At 41.7% G+C, this 26,768-nt stretch overlaps 1 protein-coding gene across 1 annotated transcript; it reads left to right on the top strand.

Moving 5' to 3' along the window:
• The first annotated feature begins 20,234 nt into the window (after window positions 1–20,234).
• Window positions 20,235–26,323, top strand: LOC125017825 (G-protein coupled receptor 26-like). The gene is made up of 3 exons (XM_047601339.1): window positions 20,235–21,572; window positions 21,691–21,804; window positions 23,366–26,323. The coding sequence occupies exons 1-3, from the start codon at window positions 20,902–20,904 to the stop codon at window positions 23,601–23,603; spliced, it is 1,023 nt and encodes a 340-aa protein (XP_047457295.1). The 5' UTR covers window positions 20,235–20,901; the 3' UTR covers window positions 23,604–26,323.
• The last annotated feature ends 445 nt before the right edge of the window (window positions 26,324–26,768 follow it).

Raw genomic sequence — 26,768 nt, 5'->3', positions numbered from 1 at the left:
GATTTTGGTAGACAGCCGCAAATATGTATCAATTTTGTTCCCTGGAATGAATTACTTTCATTTGCAGATTTCGGCTAATTAGCCCATGTTAGCTTCCTGAACTAGCTCAAAATGTCTTGTCCTGTTGACACCTGACCACTGTTACAGGAACCACATATTTTTTATGCACTTGATGCCTACATGCATGATGTATACGGACTTAGGTCCAGTGTGTGTGATTCACACATTAATCAGTGAACTAATTCTGCCTTTGAATCTGGTGAACGGCCCCTACTTGTGATATTCACAACCTTGTTGAGGTTTTCAGAATGATAGCCTGTTGCCTAGCAGCACTGTTGTCTAACCTTATTATTGATGTCACCACTTGAAATTCTTGAGGTGGATTTGAAGTTAACATTGTCATTTTATTGTATAGCGTTCTCTCTGTAACTTCTTTTACTATCCCTTCACATTTCATACATGGAGTAACCTGGTCGTTAGCTTGCTAAACTGTTAGCCTCTGATGTTGCCAAACATTACGTACACATTACGTCCCATGTCATAACCACAAGCTCACTAGTACCATTTGAAGGAAGCATAAAAGTCATGCAGGCTACCTAAGTTAAAAACATGTAAAAACCTTAACCCTAACGAGGAGGTAAGGACAAAACAGCGTGACTGGCATTTGCAGCAATTGATAACAGGTTTCGCTGGAGTACAAACGCCCCCCAAATCTAGTAGTGCAGGAAGGAGATGCATTCATTAGCCTGTGAACACAGCAGTCGTACTTGTAACCAAATTTAATGATAAACTGAATCTTGATATGTTTACAGTTAACATGATAGCAACAGTTTCATTCCTTTTCCTTTATACTTTTATTCTCGCACCATCTAAACTCTTCATAAACATCACACATACATACCACTATGTTTAGTTATGACTGGGCTTTTATAGTCCAATACAGGCACACAGTAATTCCTACATTTGTTAACAAAACCATGCAATCTCCAACTTTACGTTTCCACCAGCTAACGGTATTGATAGTTATTAATATTCAGCACCAGTCCATAAAAACCGGCTGCGCTGGCTGCTGTGACTAAGTCGCCTCGCAGGAGAACGACTTATTCACCCCGGACGACCCCCGATTATAAATTAACAAGATACCAATGAGTCATCTCATGCGTGCTCATGTGTGGAAGCAGAAGAAAGCCGCGAGACATTTTTCTCCCCGACATATCTGAACAAGCAAACATTTGACCCTCTTTAAAACGCCGCCTATGGATGGAAGTGGCGAGCTCAGTAACTCGGTAAAATAACACATAACACTGACATCTTGTAGTGTTTTTTAATAATTTATAACAGCTGTAGACACTGATTAGTGACTTCTTCATCACACCCTCAAATCCATAACACGACATTCATGTTCAGAAAGAATACTGCAGGTTTTATATTGACATGCCTTTGATTAGCAAAGGTACAACGGTTTGGTCGCAGTAATGTGCGGTTTATGGTGTACGGCGTAGATCTTAACCAGACCCTGACGCCATAGCTTGATTTGCAACTCCCCAGAAATGTAACTTTGACATTTCAAGAAGAAAGAGTTTCAAGGAAGTAAAAAATCCTTGTATCAAATAAATACATCTTATATTTTGTTCAGAGACAAGAACTTTGTGCTTATTTTAAGAATTTTTGTCAAGCAAAAAAAAAAGCTTAGCCCATTGGCAGAAGTTTTTTTCTTAATAAAAATGATTTGATTGAATGTAAGAATATTTTGCGTCTTTCTAGTAATGCTGTTTTTGCAGTGGTTGCTTCTCCTTCTCTGCAATTTTCAAATTGATTGTTTTGGATCAACAATGATGGAACTCATCGATGAAAGGTTAACTGAGGAGGTGCGGAGTTAGACCCATTTGTATGACTCCTCTGAAATTCTCAGTCGCCATTGTTGAAAGTGAAACAGGAAGTGGAAACAAAATTAACCCCACTGGGTGTTTTACCGAGCGAACCAGACTGACCAGCACACAAGTAGGAATGGCTGTAGGTTATGCCATCTATGTCCTTCAGAGACATAAACGTCTCGGTTTGAAGTAGCTTCTCTGCCTGAGAATCTGGGCAGATAGCAGTCACCAATTCAACTATAAACTATGCTATCGAGGAGTGGTCGAAGCTAATTTGCCATTTGTCCGAAAGTTGAGCAGGAACTAAACCTTTTAACAATAATCATTAATAATGATTCAAGGCACTCCAGCCAAGCAGTGGCTCAAAAAGAAGAAATGAAGGGTTATTGATTGACCCAGTCAAAGCCCGGATTTAAATCTCATTGAAATGTCGTGGGGCTGGATTTGAAATGGGCCGTACAGTCAAGAGGAGAATGAAGCATCTTCCAGCCGAAGGAATTATGTGGAAGCCCTAACCCCTGTCAAGCTAATGTCAGAAACCGGTGGACAATTAGGCCAAACGCTTTCAAATAAGTTATTTATGCCAGTGGAGGCAGTGGAGTACTTCCTTTTCCACTCAAGAATTATTTTTCTATCTATTAAAAAAAAAGCCTTGTGGTTTCATTTGCATAGATTACCTCAGTCTGTATGTACAGTTTCAAAGATGATCAAATATTTTCATTCAGGCCCTTGACGAGGGATAACCAGAGCAGAAAACACATTCTTCTTTTGTGTGTCCTTACAGAGCATCACACTGTACCTGCAGGAACCCCCTCTCTCTTCACCCACATTATGTCCACTCACGCCCTTTCTCGACAGTCCTCGTCAGCCGAGTTCCTCAGACCCGGGTGACACTCAGAGATAAGGATGTTTGACTCTCGAGCTGTCATACCTGGCGCTCCGACCACTTTGGCATCGCGTGTCCTCCGCCCCCACACCAAGACAGAGAGAGAGAAGAAAGGGCAGGTTTATTTGAGAATGTTTCCATTCAACACGTATTTCATCTGAAATTCAAAAAAGTTAGGCGTCGTGCCGTTGCCAGTGGAGAAATGCCAAAAGCGTGGATAGCGCTTCTTCTCGACGCCGAGTTGGATAAACATAATGCACACATGAGCCGTGCCGTGGCATCAGCCCAAATCGCTCAGATATACATGCAGTTAAAATTAGAACATGGTCAAAGCATCCCTGCGAATATAAAGGTACAAGAGCCCACACATATACAAAAGTCCATATCATTTAAAAAAAAAAAAATCTTCATCTAAAGTGTGAGATTTCTTCTTTATGTGTGCGGTCTATGCTATATTTATGCTATTTCATATGGGAGCTGATCCACTGAGTTTTAATATTTCATGAAATGTTAATCTACAACTGTGTTCTGCACAAAATGCGATGCCTCACAGTGTGCGAATCCCCTCAGACGGTCATTTAAAATGACCTCCCAGTAAATGTACTGTGTTGTCAAATTATATATTTGTGACAGTGTTGGATTGTGCTTTAATTTAGATACTGAGATATATATATTTATATATATATATTTAGATATTGAGTAAATGCTTCAAGTTAACTCGGACCAATAGGTTAATGACACGGCGACATATTGCCCGACTCATGATTTCCCTGCTGGGTTCGTTTTTCTGTCACATCAACCACATCAGGATCAAATAATCAGAGGTGACACTTTAGTGACTCGGTGTTACATCCACTCAGAATGCATCATCTTGTCAAACACCCACAGGTCTTGCTTTTCTAAAACGTAAACAAAAAACTGTTTGTGAAATTCACGGATTTATTGGTGGCAGTAAACGCCTGGAGGCAGGTTCCGGTGATAGTGGACTCCATAAAAAACTGGTGGTGTGAACAAATATTTGTTTAAGTTTGTAGAAAAAACGGAGAACTGAATTTTAATTACTTCTATTGGTGATGTGGAAAACAGGTTTGGGAGGCCGCCCCCTTCCTGTCAAGCTCCGCCTGCTGTGATTAATTGTCTCAGATGGGCGGGTCGAGAGGAAAATCTAGAAAGCGTTTCATTGGGTGGACTACTAGTACACGCCCTCAAGTGCAGGATAGGTCACCAACATTTTTTCATGTTTTCCAAGAACAACATTGAATAAAATGTCTTGTCATTGTTATTGTTCCACCAGATACTGCTCTATAGCTGGTGTAGAGTACATTTCATATATACATATATAAAAAAAACATCATTTCTGAGTAAGAAGTAAGAGACTCTTAGGTATTATTTTGGTTGTCGCGCTTGTTTGTCATATTTAACAAAATGTAGTATTTGGGTTAGAAATAGAGAAAGGCTGACAATAAAAGAAAGTGTTTTTTGAAGAGATTCTTTAAAGTTAAGAATCCTATTTAAGTTCTACCTTAGTAAAACATTTGTAGGCTTTGACAACTCATAACTCATGTCCTTTAAGAAATCCAACTCCATCTGAGTGTCATCATCATCTGGCTGCACAATAGCATCCCCTAATCTGTGGTAATGTATCAAATTCATTTCAATAATTCAGTATTCACACTGAGCAGAACGCAGGGCTGAACTGCACTGTGTCTCTCACGTCATGTCTCCATCAAACGCGTAACATGAAAAATGTTCCTCCGCTCTTGACATCACACCTTCGGCTGTTGCTCGTCTGCAGGATATTAGAGGGCCGCGAGAGTCCAGCCACCATGAAACGACTCGCCTTCGCAAACTTGCCAAAGTGAAAAGAGAAGATTCGCCTGGCCAACGCGGGAGCGGCTCAGAGGCTCCGGTGTGGAGTGAAAATGGGGGTTACTGCGGAGGTAGGCACGGGAGGGGGTGTCGTTACCATGGGCGACGGGCCGAGGTGACCCAGATGGCACAAAAGCAGCTGTGCCTATTGGGCCACTGTGATGTGACAGCTACACTTAGTCCGTCTGATATGATCAAGAAACAGCCACTGATGCTACATTACCCACAAGTATCTTGTCAAATTATGCTCACACCCCTGATTGAACATGAAGGCAGTGTCTGTTGCAGCCTCATCCATTCGTATCTGCCTGTGTGATTAACAATAAACGTTTCACTCAGCATTGGTAAAAAAAATCATATTTTGGAGCCTTATGATTCTGTAACATAAAAACCGTGTTGAAAAAGTGCATGAAGCATCAGTGTTTGCAGAAAATCAATCACAGCTTTTCCGGATACTCCTGATGTGTTTGTTTGAAGTCAGGGACTATTGGCAGTCAATAAGGTAAAGTTAAACAGTGGGAACGGCCTAACAATGTCCAAAGAAAAACATGACTGCTGTTTGTTTTATAAAGGCCGGCAAGTTTCATACCTCTAACAGTAGACTACCATGCTAGCATGTATGTAGAGTTCAGCTAATCACCAGAATGAAATTGGCTAAATTCTCCTCATTTAATGTATAAGGAAGAGACTGATCTTGTCTAACTCTTAGTCAGAAAGCAAATAAGACAATAATCTCCAAAGTGCCCAGACAGACTGTACCCTCAGATAGTTTCCGGCTTCTTTAAGTCAGACCAGTTCACGCTAAAATAGACATAGAGGAATGTTCTTCCCTAAAACACTGAGTGCTCTGAGAGTATTATCGTCATCATCTTGTCCCTGTGACAAACCCAGAAATGAAATGACATTTAATCATGTGACGTTCGGTGTCTTTAGTAACACGTGAATCAGAAGGACTTCCTGTTTTGATATCTGATCGTCCCTAAATAGATTCTCTGAGTCTTCAACGTGACATCAAATTGTCCCAAATCCACGTTTAACTGACGGCGAACCGGCACATGCTTTGAGATGGCCTTCCTCAATCTAATCACGCTTTGACAGGAATGTTTGGTAGCCTCTTCTTTGCTTTTAAAGATTCCCCCTGCCTCCCCAGAGAGAGCGAGAGTGGGCGATGCCGGCTGAAAATAGAACACGTTCAGAAAGGATGAATCAACGCTGCACCTTATGCTTAATTAAAGATTAACGAGAAATTGCTTGCCTGTGTGGAGGTTTCTCAAAGCCTCACTTTACTTCTCTGATTAGGGTTACGTAACACTTGTTAATACTGCATGGGCCATGCTAAAATAGTATCAGTCCTGTCATGACAAATACTAAGCTCGTGCGTTGCCAACACATTGATTAATTTTCTGCTCCCAGTTAAATCGCACTGATCTGTGCAAAAAGTATATGAATTAATGATGAACCCCCCACGGAAAGGTCGAGGTGGTGGACCTCAGTTTGTCATTTCTGTTTGAAGCTTTGACAAATGGTTTTTCTGACTGATGTAGATTGGTAATAATGTGCTGCTGACCCCAAGAGCTCACATAAAACAGATTTGCATATTTCCATATAAGCAACAGAGCACTCTAATGAGGTTGCTTCCAATTATCTGATGGTATACAGCAGGGCAAAGACAGTAGTAGAGCAAATTTTGGATCATAGCAGCTTTTGAAACGGTTACAGTTTTGTGCAAAGGTGCAGCAGGATAGTCCATTTAGCTGAGAGTTCATTGCAGCAGCTCTAAATGCCACTCAGTAGTTTCCATGGCCCCTACTTGCTCGCTTGTTAACATCATACATGCATGCATGAGACGACGAATGGTGTCCAGAGGTATTTCCTCCCAGGTCTGGACCAGGCCATTGCTGAGCTGCTGGACAGTCTGAGGTGCAGACTGCATAACGTCCGGAGTTGTTCTCAATTCCAAAACTGCCTGCATACTGCCTGGATACCTAATACCTAAGGGGAGTTAGGGTGCTGTTGTCTAGACTGTAGAGGTCTGGCTAAAACCATTCCTGTTTGGGGGTCATCTCATTGTTTCACCTGTTAATTGACCTGATCATTATCCTACAAGTTTAATTGACCTGATGCTGTACTCTTCTGATTGGTTTGGGGATGTTGGAAACCTCCAAAGGTCTGGAGCAGGGTTGGGACAGTGGGTTGGGAACAATCCATCCAGCCAGTTTAGGATTCTTCTATTTAACAGATGCTCTTCTTTGTTGGTTTATGTAGTATATTATGGTATCTCAATAAATATATCTGCTCATCAGTATGCTGAATCTACTCCCAAGGGGTAAACAGAAAGTTTCTCTTTGTACTCAAAGTGGTATTAATAACTAGCACAAAAAATGTTTGTTAACACACTGAGTTTATCAAGCAAAGACCTATTAATCTGTTAGTTTAGCATCATCTTTCAACAATTCAGATTTTCCTATTCAACACATTTTTGTTTAAGGTTTCATCATCTATAGCGCCCACCAGGTTTTTTTTTTTTTTTACCCTGGATCGTCTTTGGACAGGTTTTGTATTTATTCTCTGGTCCTTCCATGTGTCCCGCCTGTTTGGTTTCTTGTTTCACTGGCAGCTCTTTACCTAAACTTTACCCATTCTGTCAAAGTACTTATTCTATGATCCAAGGTACTGGCAAATAAAACAATAAAACCTTTTGGAAGCGTATCCAAAAAAGTGTGCCAGCTTCTCTTAACTTGGTCTGTAGGTAAAAGTCATACACATTAAACTATAGTGAAAAATGTATACAATCATCCATTCACTCACACACACACAGCCCAGTACAAATACAGTCTTGTACTTGTAGCAACTGAGCCGTGAACCTCACTTAGCAGCACAGTGATGATGGTTTTTGGAGAAGGGGAGCGTGTTTCCATCCGGTTCTGTACCCAACGCTGCAATTTAAGCTACAACTATGCATACTTTAAAGTTCAAGTGTAAAGTGGTTGTCCTGACACAGAACAGTGTGTGTAGTGGCTTTTATTTTATTTTTTTCGCTCAGCACTTTGTGACTCATGCCTTTTCCACTATATTATAAGTGGCTCACCTGTGTCATGTCCCATAGACAGGACAAAAAAGGTGGAGACCACACGTGGCATAACTTTTTAACACAACTTTATTTAGCAACTCAGAAAAAAGGAATCGGTAATGAGTGTGTGTGTGTGTGTCATGGATGTGTGTATGCAAGTGTTGTTATTGAATGTATGTGTGAGAAACCCTAGAATCAAACAAACATAAGCCCCTAAACAAAGAAAACCAGGCCACAAACAATTCCCGTATGATGTACTCTAAGCAGGACGGACTGCAGACAGAACTGCAGAGCATTTCTTCTTAGGCTCAATGGCCACACCCACACCCAGCCAGGTGCCAGCCATCCAGCCTGATGATCCTTGTCAGCAAGCAGCACCAGGACTTGGAGGAATTTCCTCTATCCGTCACACCTGCCTCTGCACACATATGAACTTCATTGACATGTCACTCATAATCCTCAGGGTTTAATATGAGGCCCACCCTTTGCAGCTATAACAGCTTCAACTCTTCTGAGAAAGATTTCCACAAGGTTTAGAAGCGTGTTTATTGGAATTTCTGACCATTCTTCCAGAAGTGCATTTGTGAGGTCAGACACTGATGTTGGACGAGAAGGCCGGGCTCACAGTCTTTATCTAATTCATACCCAGGGGGTTGAAATCAGAACTTTATGCATTTATGGATGGTCATGTTGGAACAGGAAGGGGTTCATCACCAAACGGTTCCCATAAAGTTGGGAGCATGGAATTGTCCGAAAGCATCCAGAGTTCCTTTCACTGGAACTAAGGGTCCAAGCCCAGCTCCTCAAAAAAAACCCCACACCATAGATGCCCACTTCATCAAACTTCAAAGTTGGCCCAGTGCAGTCAGACAAGTACCGTTCTCCTGGCAACCGCCAGATCCTGATTGGTCCATCAGAACGCCAGATGGAAATGCGTGATTCATCACTCCGGAGAACGTTTCCTCTTCCCTAGAGTCCAGTGGCAGTGCGCTTTGCACCACTGCATCCGACACTTTGCATTGCTCTGGGTGATGTTGGTGATGTGATGTGATGATGCAGATGCTCTGCCAAAGAAACCCTTTCCACAAAGCTCTCTATGCTCTGTTCTTGAGCTAATCTGAAGGCCTCATGAAGTTTGGAGGTCTGAAGCGATTGCACTTTGTGGCTGAGTTACTGTCATTCCCAGTCTCTTACACTTTGTTATAATACTACTAACAGTTGACTGTGGAAATTTCACAACTAGACTTGTTGTACAGGTGGCATCTTATTACAGTACCACACTGGGCTTCACTGAGCTCCTGAGAGTGACCCATTCATTCACATATATTTGTAGACACAGTCTGCATACCTAAGAGCTTGATTTTATACAACTGTGGCCATGGAAGTGATTACAACACCTGTATTCAGTTTAGTTATTTGGATGGGTGTGTGAATACTTGGCAGTATAGTGTATTTTGGTATGAGTCACCACCTTTGAAAGCATTCAAGCCTGGAAAATGTGTTGAAGGATGGTTGAAGCAGATGTTTCTAGATACTGCCGGTTTAGGGGGCGTCGTGTCCTGGAGGCCGGTGGGCTGCAGTAAAGGTTAGACGAGGATGAGTTAAGAGCGGAGGTGAGTGTGAGATGCGCAGATAGGAGAAACTGCAACGATTGGATCAGTGTGTGCAGGGGAAGAGAGGAAAATAGGCAGAGAAAGAAGTCAATGCTTGGGCTGCACTTACTATGGAAAAAGGCTGGAGACAGCTAGTGACATTATGGATCAGAGGCCAGGCAGAAAATGTGAAATCACCAGCAGCATCACGCTTCAGTAGCTGCACAACTGTAAAAATCCGTACTTGATACTTGAAAATCTGTAATACTGCCTCAGACATAATCAGGAATCCTATTGTACAAACCCAGTTTTGTTTTGATATTTGATTACGAAGAGACCCATAAATCATGGGACAACAATCCTGGGACCAGTATGCTAATCCCCAAAGCTCTTCTTACATTTGTACTTGTCAGACTTTTCATTCCTACAACGATAAAGGGGGGAGATTTGCAGTCAAAATTCATAGTAATTTTTGAAACAATGCATCCTTGATTGCGGCCTGTCATTTTTTTTCCCAGCAACCTCTGATTTTGCTCTTTGAACTAGCTACTGGCAGATTTCCTCGGCTCTAGCAAGCTAAGTAATTATGCTAACACAATTGGTCGGTTAATTTCTTGTTAGTATTTCCGTGTGGCATATTTAAAAACAAGGTTCTGGTACAACAGACAAAAATAAGTCTATAAAGAGCGCGAGAGAGGAGAACCAGCTGTAACCGACTGAATGTTGCCTAGTTAATAAGTACTTACATAAAAGATGTTATGAAATAACAACGGAGGGATTCTGTTTTAGTGAGGCACTGATAATGAATAATTCTGTCAGTGACTCATGAATCTTGATCCAAACACTGAGTAGTACAAAACGGTATTCACGTTTTTGTGCTCCTTTACTGACACATCACACTGAGTTGTTACTCAGTTGTGCCAGTTAATCTGGAAGAAAGTGGGCAGCACGATCAATAGAGAGAACCATGAATTAATCAATAGATGATTCATAGTATCTCCCATTCAGTCCCCTAGTTAGTGATCTCTACAAACTTACTAGCTTGTCAGTGTGCAGAACCTGCTTACAAGATTTTGTATTTGGTAACTTTCTGGTTTCCTAGAGCTATGTGACAAAAAATAGGGTTATTTGGTTAAAAAGCAAAATATACAGAAGTGGAAGGAAACCTCCATAGAGGTTTGAACTGGGTGATGTAAGATAGCTTTAAAACCAATGCACAATTTATGAATCAGTTTTATTTCACTTTAGAACCTGGGTGGAGAGTTTAGCTTGGGGTCGTGGTAACTTTCCCAATTCTGAACAGTGAGTTGTGCACACATGCTAACATTAGCCTACAGACCAGTGATGAAACATCTCGACACAAAGCGACAAAGTGGCCGATGTGAACTTCTTTTAATGTAAAACTCACCATTAGTGTGGAATTTATAGAGTTAGCCAGACATGCTAATGTTTGCGGCTTATCCACGAGTGTGAGCAAGTTTCAAAGACCTGATGAAATCGCTCCATAAACAAATGCAGTACTCTATGGTCTGGAATTCACGACCAAACCATGGCCACTTTCTGAGTTCCCACATTTGTCAGTTTGGAGAAATGCAGCTTTCATCGAACGGCAGCAACAGTAGCGGCGGCAATGAATAACAATGAACAGTTGTCCTTTTAGTAAAATGCACACCATGAAATCCATCTGTGTCACAATGTAATGGTGTAATGGTACGGTTTAATTGTAGAGCGTTATTATACTGTGGGTTTTTGTTATGGACGACAGTCAGGGAGTCATTACTTGATGGACAGAGTGATGGACCATTTAAAAAGCTCTATTATACACTACATGGACACACTGTGTGAAATCTACTCTTACTAAAGGTGGTGTGCGCCAAAAGTAAAGGTTTAGATCACTTCAACGTTTCTCAGACCAAGCATGTCTGAATTGATGGAAAGATTATCTACTTTATTCTATATTAAATTGGGCCTAGTGCTTTTTATAAGTATACATTATTATTATCATTTTGCATTCAATTTGAAGTAATTCAAATAATACACCCCAAAAATGCCAGAGTTTATGGAAATTGTTTACATGATTAAAAGGAAAGTAAAACGTATAGGGAGGAAAATGGCAGTATGCCCGAACTAAATTAAGTTACACTAACTCAGTTATTATTTACATCACAAGCTGCATCTGAAGAACAAATTAAGAGTAAGAATACGTCTCCATGGCAGAACAATCTCCATGGAAACTGATGATGTTTTCCCCTGAGACAGGGTTTGAAAACTGGAGAAATGATTCATCTTATTTGAACTATTTCTGCCACAAGCAATTTATAATCTCGCTGGCTTCTTGACTTTGAAAGGGGAAATCTTGTGGCACTACTTTGTGTCAAATAACTCTCAGAAAGCTTAAATTGAAGTCCATTGTTTTAATTTAGTAATAGACTGCTGCGCTGTAAAAGTCACAGCTCTTATGTGCGCTGCCACATTAATCTCAGAGACCAGTTCCCACGTCTGGACATTATCATTTCCAAAGGGCTGGACTGTTTATTACGCCCTCCCAGTGAAAGGCTTGTTAAGCAGTGTTTTCTTCATCAGTGTGCCTGCACGTTTTATGAGGCTCTTTTCATAGTTTGCAACAGAAGCTGTAACGCTCCGTCACGTGCCTGCTACGGTCTGCTATGTCTGACCACTGGAGCCCCGGCTGGCTTCAAAGCGCTCCTGTCACCTAATGATAATGAATGCAGTGTGTCTGCTCAGTGTGCTTGGAGGCTCACTGTCAAGCCGTTCCACTCAGACTCAGGTTACCGTGTGCCCCTGCACCGCTCTCTCTGAAAGAGCAACCGCCGCCAAACGAAGGCCGCTCTCCTGGTGCATTCGCCCACTGGCTGCTAAGTCTGAGGTCGTCAACCTTCAGCCATAACAATGGGTTTGTGACCCTGTGGTCCAAAAAAAAAAAACTTTAAATCCAAGGTAAACACTTTATTCGAATACTCCTGCTCAGTTTTTCCCTACAATCTTTTGTAGAGTCGTCCAAGAATATAGTGTAATATATGTCGGCGCTTCATAAAGGAGGCATAAAAGCATTGATGAGGAAATCAATACGTGGGCAGGGCATTTCCTACTGGGTTATTAATAAAACACTAAAGGAGTCCTTTCAAGCGTGGCTTTTTGTGGGCTGTCCTCACTGGGTCAAAGCAATCTATTTATGCTTCTTCCTAACCCCTGCTATCTCCCTGTCCACTCCTTTAGGTCTCCAGATAAAAGAGTGGCTCATTGTGAACAAAGCGAGGGGGTTTGACAGCGCTTTTGGCACCCGCAGCAGACCAGACCATTCTGTTTGCTTGGGTTCGATAAAACGGGTGCAATCTGTGGACAGGGAAAACCACGTTATGATCAAGCACCAGATTTCACGGCGAGCTAAAGACCGATTACCCAAATCTAATGATTTAAGACTCTGGATGCAGCTGAAATATCCATGTTGTCGCAGAGAAACCACGGAAACCCGCATCATTCTTAAGTGCTTCTTTTAATGTGTGTTTTAGTAAGTAATGGGGAGTGGGGGGGACTTCATAATCTTTCCTTAATGACAAAAACAGCCCCCATGTAAATGATATTTACATCCACAATGAGAGCATGTGCTGCCAGAGATGGTGCGATAACTTCTCAGACGGAGGCGTTGCTATGGGAACATGACTCATCACAAGTCTTCCTGCTTTACCTGTGGCAGCTGCACGGTACTCATGAAAGCTATTTCATGCTCCTTTTGTTTGCCAACCAGCAGTGCAGAGCCTCAATTTTCAATAACATATCATATCAGATGCCTGGGAAATCACAGTGGAGCACAGGTGCTAAAAAAGACTTCTGTTACAAGAAGATTTTCTTTCTTTCTTTTTTTCTTTTTTTTTTCACAAGGTATATTTACGAAGACATTTTGAGGATTTTAGGACACGACTTTGATCCCGAACAGAGTGAGACTGTGACAGGCGTATAATCACTCACTTGATTAATCACATTAAGGCCTTAACTCGGAAAGAGGTGGCGGAGAAGGAAATTAGACACAAACGGCTCCTGAAGAAAACGCATGTGATTGCTGTATCATGTTGCTGTATGTTGGTGTGAATGCAGCGGCGGAGTTATAAAAAGACTTGGAGCAAATTGGCACTCGGAAACAACATTAATTTATGCGTCGTGACATATTTATGATTTTATTCTGTGTGTTTTAACCGAGTGCATTTTAAAGTTTGAATGCAGCTTGAACCACACACGAGTATTAAGCTGTGGTCCGACTAAACGCGACCATCATGCCATCACACATAGTTTATTTACAATTGAGCAATTTCACGGCAGACGTTTAGGCTTGTCACAGTCAGGAAAGCTCTGGCGTATTAACAATGGCCCATTTCAATTAGACGTCCCAGTGAGCCATGACAGTAAACCAGGATGGACAAAAGCAAAGATGTCGTCTATCTGGAACCAGCTGCGATTAAAAGACATGTTTTCCTGACTGGGACAAGTCAACATGTCTTGGTCAGTGTGAAACAGAAAGTATTTTGAAAGTGTCGGATATCTTCTGTACAGTAGCTGGAATAGGGCATAAAATAAGGACAATAAGGGCAGAAAATGTCTGTGCAAAACTTAAAAATAAAAAAACTATCAGCGATAATTAGTATTAAGTAATGTAAACAGTCGTCTGCAAAGGACTGCACATTTTTGGTACATTACGGTAGCATTTTCACTAAATTAGCAGAGAAAAAAATTGCAAGTGTATATTAATATTCTAAAAATCCAGCCACACAATAATTAATATGAATGAAAATAAGAGAGATGACTTATCTTCTCACAAAAAAAAAAACAACACATTTAGATTTTTATTTCTGTCTCTTCTCAGGCGCAAAATGTAAAACGCGCATAAAGCGCCATCAGCTGTCGTACCAGAAACGAAGCACATGCATGGCAGATGTTTGAGTTCACTTTTGTTTCTGTGTGGTGCTTCAGGTATGTTGTCATACACCGAGAAGTGTGGAGGAGGCCCATCTGTCACAGCACTACTAACCCTGTAAACAAAATCCTCCGCTGTCATTCACGCCCACGTCTTTTCATCCTCACTGGCTACTTATCCCAGCAGGCAGCTCTGGCAAAGGTAAACTATATACACAAAAATGAAAGGCAAACTGTAAGCTTCTGTGGTGTGCAGGAAATGTCTGTTCCAGGAAACCGTATTTTATTACGATGCCCGGAAGGACGTTGCTCCAGGTGGGCTGAAAGATCAATTGTTTGCTGGAGAATTTTTATTTATTTTTTTTTTGTTAACCTTAGGATCAGATATTGATTGCTACATGATGGATCATTGCAGTATGAGTTTGAGCATAGCACTCTCTAAAAGCAATGACTTCTGACCTTGTTTCGAGCCCTATTTGTATCTTCATCCTTACACTGGCTCAGTGTGAGCTGACCTCTTGCCAGCATAAACACAAGTAATCAGCCGGGTAGTTACACCGAGTCTGTCTCATTATAGCATGCATTTTCTTTCTGCGACTGCAAAACGATGCAGTTTTTTTTTTTTTTTTTTTTTAGCTACAAGTACGAAGGGATTTAAAAAAAAACACTCAAACTATTAATATGCAAATAACTGTGAGACAAGCAGTGGAAATGTGACCTTCTTCTAAGGCAGTTATGAAAGTAACGGGTGTCAGAATTTCTAACAAAGGTTTAGAAGGTGATGAAGAATGTGAGCCTGAATTAAAGAGCGATGAATACAAGCAACTGACTCACTCGTTTGTTTAGGAAATATCCACTACAAACAGGAGTCCGACCCCTAACCCTAACTCTAACCATAACCCTAACCCTAACTCTAACCATAACCATAACCCTAACCCTAACCCCAAACAATCAGATCTGGTTATTTGAAATAAAAGAGCGAGATGAAGCAGCTGTTCTATGGCTATATCCAGCGTAAAAAAAAATATAAGGGGATCAGAGGTCAAGTAACCACACTGTATTGATCTCGTGTTCGCTGCAAACCTGCAGACTGACTAAGCTATTTATACGGAAACCTGGAGGCAACGGAGTAGAGAGACAAACTAACCGAAGCATGTGCTAAATTCGTACCACACTACATCTTTACAAGTGGCTCTTTAGACGGATATTCTGCTTTCTTTTCAGCTACAGGTCAGATTAATTTAACTTTATAATTTGATAATTAACTGAGGGCTGAACCTTGCTTGAGACACAACATCCTTTTACCGATTTGTGAAAGTCAGTCGACTTAACATTGCAGCTACAAGCAGGAAATGTGCTTTCGTTGTCAGGATATTCATATATATTTACTGTATTTATAGATAATTTTGCAGCTTCACGTACAAAATATCAATCAGAATTATGTTGTTATTTAAGCCATGTGCAGAAAGCCAGTTCAATCTGTGAATATTTCAGTGGTCGCATACCTCTTCGTAAAGATCTCTGCACTGCTTGAGACTCTTTATTCCACGAACCTGTCCAAAGGCATCACGTTAGCCACCGCTGTATCTTCTGCTGTGATTCTGAGACAAGACATGCCCGCTGCAGAGTTACCTAACGCTTGTCCTGAGATCCTCCCCTCGCTCCTCCTGTCCTCAGGCGATACTCTGTGCTCCTGGGACACTGTAAAAGCAGTGGATTTAAAAAGGAGCAGCACAGGTACGAGATTCAAGTGACATACTCTGTACCTGCCCGGCCACGGGGGGATTCGCAACTGTGCTGAGATCTCACTTATTTTCTGAGCATCTAAGGCATTTCTCTTGCTGCCTGAAGGTGATCAAGATGTTGGTTTGTATGAAGGTCAGACTCTCTTACATAAGATCGCGGACCACAGTGGAAAAATTGAAAGCTTTCAGAGAAGTCTTTGTCGTGCGGCTGAGGTCGTGAGGCTCTCGCAAAGGTTCAATTTGGCTGTCATTGTGCTCACTTCCAGTCTTGCTTTCACTGAAAAAGCATTCATTACGTTGCTCTGTTTGTGCACCAAGAGCTCCTTGTGATATAATTTTGAGAATAATACACATGTTCCTGACATAAAAATTGAATTTGCTTGTTACATTCTCTGCAACTGGATACGCTTAATGTTCCTTAAATACTTTCACTGTTAATCAATTATCTGTAAAGTGTTACAAATCATTTGTAAATATTAGAGAAAATGAAAAAAAAAAAAAAAACACTATTTAACATTATTAGCATTTAACTATATGACTATACAGCTTTACGGCTAATTCGGTGCCTGTATAGAGCTGTAAAGGTTGTCTTGTATGTTACAGATACTTGATCAGTTTGGGATCTAGTGAATTTGGAGGCCTGTTTTTATATGTGTGTCTGTGTCATTGCTATGAGGTGGGGGCACCTGGTTTGGTCTAGGTGGGTGCTACAAATCCAAGTACAAATCCAAATACAAGTAACATCCACATATATGCCAGGGCCAAATGTTTCCCAGCAGAACACTGTGTTTACATTGCCGTATTTCTGCCGTATATTGCCGTATTTGTTCATTCTGCGGTTTTCCAGAATGTTTCAAATCTACCTCTGAGCTACTATCGATTAGTAGCTCAAAGTACTTTAATGCATGCAACACAAAAGTAACAGAAAGGCTAAGGATCGAAGGACAGCAGATTTGTCTTCATCTATAAATTTAATCGGATTTCCCCAAAACAGCCGATATCAAAAGATACTGTTCAGTCCATTGTTTGTTTGCTTTCTGGTTTCTGGTAGTTGGTCTTTGACATGTTGTTCCCAAAGGCAGGTGATCAACACGTGATCTATTATATGGCCCAGTGGAGCAGGTTGTTCATAAACCAGGGGGTTCACAGTCCAATCACTGCCTAGAAAGGTGCCACATAAAGATAAGATAAACTTTATTGTCTGTCACGACAGACATTCGTCTTTCGTCATTCGTCATAAAAAACTTATAGACAAACATATAGAAATAAATACATGCAATCAAAATGCCTTCCTCAAAAAGGAGAGGGGGCTGTAAATAGCAGCACAGCAGTCTATTTCTGTTTATTTAGGGAGGTTTTGGAGAGGGGATAAAAGAGCTTTTAAAGATTTTTTTTCCGGGCCTACGGAACCTTGTAGCGTTTTCCTGATGGCAGCGTGGTCCCAGACCGGCCGTACAGTTCTGAGAGGGGATTGTGGCGCTCCAGAGATTGATAAACCAGACTTAAAACCTTGGTGCTGACTTTGAAGGACCGAGGCTTCCTCAGCAGGTGGAGGCTCTGTTGAGGTTTTCTTGAAAATTTACTAAGAGTTTGCGACTAATCTAACACAGATCAATTTATGTAGTATACTGCACATGATGTTCAGGTTAGACGTGACTCTGTCCATGTCCATCTTTTCTCACCTCATCCACTTTCTTTCCGCTCTTAAATCGGGTTTAGTTTATCGTTGCTGATAATTAGCAGACATCTTCCATTGTTTGAAGGAATTTGTTAAACTGCTACAGCGCATCGAGGCATTTTGCAGGATAAATACAACTGCTGCGGGTTATTACTGAACACGCACAAAAGCATTCTCTAAAAGCTCATCTCATTTGTGGCCCTAACGCTGTGCTCTCTGCTTCCCTCTGATAGATAGTTAGGTAATTCACCGGCGCTGAGAGTTATATTGGAGGTGACACCCCATCAAGCCTATAAATAGCTTTGCACTTTTCCCCCAGGAGCCCCACCGTAGCTTTCTCCTGGGCATTTGATCACTTGTTTGTAGGCAACTGACATCACCCGCTGCTGCTTTGTCTCTCTCTGACTTTTCAGACTCCTGCGCACAAACACATCCACAGCAAAACACACACACGCACATACACACACACACATATGCTCAGCTGTAGTAGCTTCATTAGAGCTGGAATACAGCACACGGGAAGACTTTCATCAGCCGCTGTGGTGGTGATGCTTTTAGAAGGGAGTCACTTCACAGATGGGGGTTCCCCAGACTACATTTAATGATGACTCACCTAATCGCGTTAAATACTCTAATACAGTATGATCACTGTAAATGAGTCGAAGGGCCACGTCCAACGTGAATCCTCTGATACTCTTATCACTCTTAAATAAATAAACAAACCGCCGCACTTAATTGGGGGGGGGGGGGGATTCCGGCACAGGCCCAGCACGAGCCTCATAACAAGTGCGAGTATGGAGCGAATGAAAATGAAAAAAGATACACAAAACTCCTGCGGGCTGTGTCTGACCCCAGTGAGTCACTGTCTACACAAGCTTCTCCAGAACTGGGCATGACTCAGTAACAAGCACTAGCGTTGCTGAAGAGCACTTTTGTTGCTGGCTACAACAACACGTCGCTCCAACTTGGTTTGGTTTTCATTGGAATGCTTTCGTTCCACGAATTAAAACGAGCAGCGACGGCCCTAAGGGTCTCACATCTGCTTTTTTCTTTTCAGCTTTTGGCAGATTCACCAAAAGGCCGAGATGTACATTTTTTTAAACACATTATCAGAAAACAAACCAACCTTTAATTTGTGAATTCAGCCTAAATTTAGTTTTCCAAAAAGGAAACTCTTCCTGTTTGTGAAGGGTTTAAACTCAGTAGCTACATGCTTTATTATTCTTAATAAATCATAACAGCTTCAATGATGCATGAAATGACCCATTCTGTGGTTACCACGTTGGAAGAAAGCAGTGTTTTTAGGATGTTTATCTTTTCGGTAGCACTTATCTATAAAAGGTTTACAAGATTTAGCTAATTTACTTTATTAACATTCCATTAAGTAATGATTTAAACCACAGGTCTTCAGCGGCGGTCCGCGACCCCTAGGGGTCCGTGGACACACTGCAGGGGGGTCACAAAATCTTTGGTTGATTAGACATTTTTTATATACTACTTTTTTTTATTATTATTTTCTGCCACAGATTTAAATTTCTTTAAATACACATTATTTGAACATATTTGGTAAAGGGATAAGCAATAGCTTAATATTGAATGCAACATGATAATAATAATGTATATTATAAATAGCACTAGGCCGAGTTTAATATAGAACACCTATAGAAGGTAGGGGGACTCTACTTAATCTCTCATCAGTTTGGGGGTCCTTGTTCCCTGATTTAAACTCTAAAATATGTCAGTGGGACAGCCTTCTTTGGCAACGGAGCCAAAGAAGCTATTGCTCCTTCCTCCTGTCTCAGATGAATTAAAATCCACTGCACTTCTAAACAACTGAGTGTTTACACTTTCACAACAGATGGATGATTAGACAGTGTGAAACTCATGACCCTTTATTTATAACTTCCCATGATCACCAGTTAGGAGGTGAGGAACTACTCACATTTATTAAAGGGATAGAAAGCACCCAGCCAAAAGAACATATATAGCCAAATAGCCATAGTTATGTGTTCTGGCTGATATGTATTGTGATATGTATAGTGAGCTGCATGGCTTTGTTGTGCCTGGTTGACTGCCATGAAACATATCACCAAGTACTGAATATCTGCATAAAATTTGTCAAACTGCTAGGATAAAGCCAGACACCTTTGTGTTTCTCTAATTCAGCACAATACAGATATATGAACTCCTATGTTTGTTTGTTTATTTCTCTTTTTTCTGTTTTTTCTCGTTTTTCTCGGAGTTCCAGGAAGCGATGGCATATATTCAAGTATGATAATATTTAAAACAAAAACTCTATGGAGTTTTAGTTGTCAGCGGAAGCCACATTAACTGTGCAATAGAATAAAAATCGTCTAGAATATCTCATTACCCCAAAAGCATAGTAATTTCAGTAGCCATCTCCCTTAAATTGCTGCCCTGTTGTATATTTTTGCATACCAAAACGCAAATTATGGTAGTACACACTGAATCTACGCGGGGCTATAAATAATTCATTTCAGGAAAAGGATCTATTTGCCTCGTGCTTCTCCGGGCGCGCGTGTGCACCTGGTGCCATTTGGTCACGGCAGATGCGCCTCCCAATTATCCGGGAGCACATCCCCGCGTTTCTCTGCACCCTTTGGCTCCGGATCCGCGTTGTTTTCGAGCAACGCGTGATCAATGCGGTCGACGCGAGAAACTCGCATGTGAATAACTTAATGCGGGGTTGATTGATTTGTGGGATTTGCGCTCAAGTTTGTAAATCAAACAAGGCATATCAACAGACAGCAGAGCTCAGAAAAGCATGTCAATATGTAGGGAATAAGGTGTAAGTCTCGATGCTTAAATGATCCCGGCCGTTTCTTCACGTCTTATGTAAATTCATTTCTACAGACATGCTGCTGTCCACCCAGGTCCTCATCAGTCACCTACCAGACCCGGATCTGCCTGATGAGAGGGCTGCCTGCGCGCTGTTTTCATGCTGAAAGACATGCCAGACGCACCTTCCCTTTCCAAGCTTTGCGCGCTCACCCCGTGGCTGCTTAATGGGAAATAATCGGCGGGCTTGAAAGGGAGAGATGGTGGCCACACGGTTCAGCACGCTGGATAGCGCTAGAGGAACTTGGAGAGGACGGCGGCGCCAGGACGCACGGGGATTTTAACCGAAATTCATTTGTGGATCTGCCGGGGGGCGATGAGCGACGGATGACCATGGTTGATTTTAAGTGTTTATTACCAACTAACGCAGGTCACCCGAGAGCGGACTGTCTGGAGTGAGACATGGACTTTGCTGAAATCATTTTCGCTTTGTTCATCGTCGTGGTCGCGGTCATCTCGTTGTTGTCAAACTTGTTGGTGCTGCTATGTTTCGTCCACAGCACCGAGATACGGCGGCAGGTGCCCGGCGTGTTCACCATGAACTTGTCCTTCTGCAACATACTCATCACCGTCCTGAACATGCCGGCCACTTTGGTGGGGATTATCAGGAAGCAGCAGCCTTTCGGGGATTGCATTTGCCACACGGTGAGCTTTCTGGAGACTTTCCTGACCGCGAACACCATGCTGAGCATGGCGGCCCTCAGCATAGACCGGTGGATAGCGGTGGTCTTCCCGCTTAGTTACTCCACCAAAATGCGCTACAAGGACGCGCTGATCATGGTGGGCTACTCCTGGCTGCACTCCTTCACCTTCTCCCTGACGGCGCTGCTCTTCTCCTGGGTCGACTACAGCGACGTTTACGCGTCCTGCACCTTGCAGCCGAGCGAGGAGGGCGGCGACAGGATTAAGTTTACGATCTTCACTATCGTTTTCCACGCCACGAGCTTCGTGCTCTCCCTGCTCATATTGTGTTTCACGTACTTAAAGGTGTTGAAAGTGGCCAGGTTTCACTGCAAGAGGATCGACATTATCACCATGCAGACTCTTTTCCTGCTGGTCGACATTCACCCAAGGTACCCCCCTCCATCTCATGCACTCCCCGTTTGCGATTTCCCACAGCAGTTTCATGTGCGCAATGCATAGTTTTGTCAGTGTTTGGCAACAGACTAAATGTCCTTTTGGTGTTTTCAGCGTGAAACAAAGGTGTTTAGCCGAGCAAAAGAGGAGAAAGCAGAGAGCCACGAAGAAGATCAGCATCTTCATCGGCTCGTTTATTGTCTGCTTTGCTCCTTATGTCATCACAAGGTAAGTTCCGCTGACTCAAACATAATTCAGTTTACTGCACAAACCCACGTGAAACAGCTTAAAAAATAAATGCCCCCACTTACCTATAATAATGAGGCTTCAGCTTTATGTCGTGAATGATTAGGTTAAAATGCATTTAGCCTAAATGTAATGAGCAAATAACATCATCTCTGCATCCAGGCTCATTAGCTTTGTTGTCCTCTACTGTAGAGACCAGTGCAAAACAAATCTCACAGATCTGTCACAGCAGCAGATCAGATAAGTGCACAATCCCATTAGAGAGTGTCCCCAGCTCACACCACGCTGCTCAGAATTTTAATTATCATTTCTCTGAATCATAGGATGCATCATTAGGCCCCTATGCAAGTGTATGTAAACATGTTCCCACGCCGCTTCCAATTAAACACACACACAGACACAAAACAGTGCAGGACAATAGACGCGGACAAACTAAAAGTGGCTCCCTGGAAAAGAGGAAATGCTTCAGTGGCCCACAAATGTGCTGTGAGCCAGATGTGGTGCCGATGATCCATCAGTTTGACATCTGTGGCGTGAGCACACACGGGAGGGAAGAGCGAGAGCACATTACCAGGGACACGAGTGGTTGGAGTAACCTCTCGATGATCCCTACCCACTCCAGATACCCCGAGTGTCACCACAACACCTAATTCTGATCATTCCTGCACAAATAATATCTGATGTAGCACTTGAGCACATCCTCAGTGACGTACAGCGGAGACATCCTTGGTCTCTGTGGTAACTACCTTCTTGTTTTTGTTACAAAAAGCAGAGAATAAGAGACTGCGTGGAAATATTTAGGGTGTGGAGAGAGGATGTGACCTACAGATTGAGTTTAAAAAAGAAAAAGAAATGTTTATAAAAATAGTATACTACAAAAATACTACAGCTGTGCCACAAACCTCTGGAAACTTTGAAAAAACAAAAGCAAAAAACAGCTTAAACAAAAAAAAAAATTAAATTAACAAAACACAGTGCGTGTGTTAATTTGTATTTCCACAGAAAAGAACATCTATTTACTTTCTTTTCTGTGTTTCGATTTGATGTTAATGTTGCCTTGAAAATTTCTTGTCAGTAATCAAAAAGATAATACAGCTATTAAAGCTAAATGCTAAATAAGCTAGAAAACGTAAATGTAGAATGTGCATGATTTGGTATTTTTGGCATTTTAAATCTTCCATACATTTCATTTAGTCCATACAATTTAATGTTGGTAAAGAACTGAATCATAAAAAATCAAGGGTGGACAACATGCTACAGATTTGAGAAAACACATTTCACAACATTTTTTGTTGGATGTATTTTTGGCGTTCAAACTGTTCCATACTGTTAATTTATCATCATAAAAAGAATAAGTTGCAAAGCAGTCATAAACATAAAAACCTCCTTAGAAGACTCAAACACTTTTTTTTTTTCGTTTTTGAGAAATGCTAAAGAGTCTAGGTTCGGTTCTCATCATAACTTCTGTAAAAAAAAAACTAAATCTCCCAAATTTTCCCAGAGTGTACTTTGTTTAGTCATGTTTCTGTTGACGCTTCTTCAGGTTGGCCGAACTTCTCCCCTTTGTGGACATCAACCGCCACTGGGGAATCATCAGTAAGTGCCTGACATACAGCAAGGCTGCTTCCGACCCCTTTGCCTACTCCCTCCTACGTCAACAGTACAAGAAAGTCCTGGTTACTGTCGTCAACAGGCTGCTCCGCCGCGACCTGTACCCTTCGTCTGGCCACAACAGCTCTTTAGACACGGAGAACGACTACTGTCTCCAGAGGATCAGCTAATGGCAAATGCACGGACATGACAGACGCACACTACAGTACCGGCCAAAAATAAAGGTTGCCTCATGGAAGTGGGTGGGTGAAGGAGAGAGGAGAGAGGACAGGATATTGTTAGGAAGGGGAAAGGAGCAGAAAGAGGGGACAGATTGTGGGTGGAGGGCAAAGAAAGAGGAACAATAAGGAAGACAGTGGGTGGAGAGGAATAAAAAGATGGTAATGAGGGGGAGGATGAACGGGCAAAAAGACGAAGAAGAGATGGGTGACGGATAGGCAACGACAGGAACAATGTGGACATGCTGGCCTCAGACGGTATTGGTAAACAGGGGAGGTGTGATTCATCAGCAAACCACACAGATGCACACACACACACACACACGCATCAATCAATTTCATGGAATAAGTCATGGGCTCTGTCTCCGACTGAAAGACCACACTCACACCCTCCTCGCTGCGAGAGACATGTAAGAAGTGGCCTTTTGTACCGTTCCACACACTTTCTAATTATTTTTGGCAAACCCACATGTTCAGGATCCGGCCGCGACGCAGAGACACAGGCCGACGGTCGATTGGCCACGGAGTCTGAAACTGGGGGCGTCGAGCCTTCTTTCGGGAAAATTACCTTCACAATAGACTGCACATTATTGCCATGTTCCGTATTGACCGTGTTAGACTACTTTGCAGTGTCATGTCAGTCACTGAATATTGATGCACTTTGTCTAATTCTCTCAAAGCTACTATAGTCGCAGGAAAGGCCAAAGGCAATTAACATTTACACCAGAATATTGAGGGAGAGGTCTTTGATTGTCTGTACTTTTGTTACTGTCAACAAGCTCAATGAAAAGACAAGAAGGTACGATGTTTTACAGGCTCTCTAAATATAGGATGTGTTTGGTCAGAAGGTGTTTGTCTTAACCGTAGGCTGCATAAATATGGACGACGTCTTATGTCTACTTTGCATCGGCCAAACCGATGCTATTTTCTTGGGGATACGGTCGGCACCGTCTTGCGAATTTGGAGCCAGAGTCTGATCGGTGCGGTCCGAGAGTGGAGCCGCGCGGAGTCGCAGTATCGACGACCTGGCCACACTTCCTCCAGACTCACTTGTGTTTTCGTTTATTCAGTACTATGCTCTGCTCTACCTCCACCAGTTACAAAGACATTTTGGTTATACACTGAGCTTGTTTTAGTTTTTTTTTTTTTTTTTTTTTTTACAACTCACTGTCAGTTAAAGAACGGTTGGCAAGACTGTTAGCTGTTTATATAGCATCAAATGACTACTAGAAACAAAATGTATCCAAAATATTGACACTTGAACATTCATCAACATTAACTACCTAAAATGACAGTAACCATCCTTAACGATTAATGTTTAAGTGTTTTAGTTCGACCCATGTCCCATCCACTAACATGGAGGAGGTGGAGCTTATGACCTACACTGCAGCCTCCAGCCACCAGGGGGAGCTCTACTTGCTTCACTTTAGAGGAGCAGTCTGCCATCCATATTTATATACAGTCTATAGTCTTAACCACATAAATTGAAGACACAAGTGTATATAGTTCTATTTTCTTTTCTTACGAAGGCTATTAGGAGCTGTGTTCAATTCACATTTGGTGCTCAGGTGAGTATTTAAGACAGTAATATAAGGGATATTTGTTTTCTGCTCAAATATATTCCACGCAGCAGTGTCACCCGGTGGGTTTTTATGATTATTTTTAATAGAATTTCAGGTGTAAATGTTCCTTTATCGAGTTCCACCGTCACTGCCGAGCATTTTAGTAGTGACGTATTTCATTTAATTAAATTCCAGCCCTCCTGCAGATTAAACTATTGTATTCCAGGGAGCAGGGATAATGGGAAATTGAGTTCATTCAAAGACTGAGATCACGACACCAGAAGTTTGTTTTGACAGTGTTGTTCCTACAGCACTGACACATCAAGGATGTGAGTGTGGTAACATTTGGATGTCACGATTCAGAAATACCTCTGCGTAAAATTGCATCGTCCTACAGCCAATCAGAACAACTTCTGTTCTGTGCTTCTGGACAAATGCCTTAATTGCAGTCTGACTTGTGTGACTCCATCATCTCATAAAGCCGGCCCAAACAGATTGACCAGCCCTGCGTATCGTGGCACAATAAATTCATAATAAATACGTTTTCCCAAGGAAAGAATACTTAAAATAAACCTTAATCCATCTCAAAATATACATAAAATGCACATATCCCGATTGCCACTGTTGGTCTTTTCATTGGTTTTGTTGACAATAAGAAAATATCGCACATCACCGGGCTCACTCTTCAGAGTGTGAGTTTGTAACTGAATGTATACTAGATACTTCTAAGTGAAATGCATTTGTGCAAGTGTGACCGGAGAAGATGTTTCTATGGATATTTACACAATGCTGTTCTATATTTTGCACTGTACAGGAACTACTACCACTTTTTTTTTTTTTTTTGTCTAGATCAACGGGCAGCAACGTGATGTAGCATAGGAGCGGTTCTAAAAGTGCTTTAAAAACACACCGTTTTGTGTTTGTGCCAGATTTGAATATGTGACTTTTTCAGCCGTTCTCTACTTTAACCAGAATAGCTGCTTTGTTATTGAAAATCGGTTTACTATTGGATGTATTTTACTCACATGTATTTTTCCTCCTGTGAGCCACTTGCTGTTCTTTGGCAGTGTGATTAGCTATTAGTGGTATATGTGCAATAAAAGCTGTCAATTATATGGCCATTAAGAAGATTCATCTTTCCGAAGAAATGTCGTTGGGTGCAGACCATGCCCTTCATCACTGTCATATTTCATTTCAGGATTTAATTTGCGAGTTTGTGAAATTCAATTTAAGTGATTTCGAGACATGAAAAAGACAAATAGCAGGACTTTTGCTAGAGTGATTTGATGATGGATTGTGGAAATATTTTTAGCGAGCAAGTTTTAAAAAGAAACATAAGTCGCCACCGGCTTCACACCTGTTACTGAAGCAGAGTGTTGCACCCATCTGTGGACCTAATTGTGTCATAGATGATACGCGGCATAAAAACAGTGGAGTCACATGAACAGTCTTTGTAGCAGCAGCATTATCACTAGGGACGGGCATCCATAGGATTTTATTGATACCGATGCGATTATCGTTTCTGCTTATCGATACGATTCTTTATCGATTCCCT

Source organism: Mugil cephalus, chromosome 1, assembly GCF_022458985.1.
Source record: "Mugil cephalus isolate CIBA_MC_2020 chromosome 1, CIBA_Mcephalus_1.1, whole genome shotgun sequence".
NCBI lineage: Eukaryota > Metazoa > Chordata > Actinopteri > Mugiliformes > Mugilidae > Mugil > Mugil cephalus.
The sequence above is the reverse complement of the archived record's forward strand: the minus strand, read 5'-3'. Positions and strand labels throughout refer to the sequence as shown.

Excerpts from the sequence above, each read along its gene's own strand:
- LOC125017825 (XM_047601339.1), top strand. The coding sequence starts at position 20,902 with ATGGACTTTGCTGAAATCATTTTCGCTTTGTTCATCGTCGTGGTCGCG. Across the intron at positions 21,573-21,690 it reads CTGGTCGACATTCACCCAAG|CGTGAAACAAAGGTGTTTAG; the intron begins GTACCCCCCTCC and ends TGGTGTTTTCAG. Across the intron at positions 21,805-23,365 it reads GCTCCTTATGTCATCACAAG|GTTGGCCGAACTTCTCCCCT; the intron begins GTAAGTTCCGCT and ends ACGCTTCTTCAG.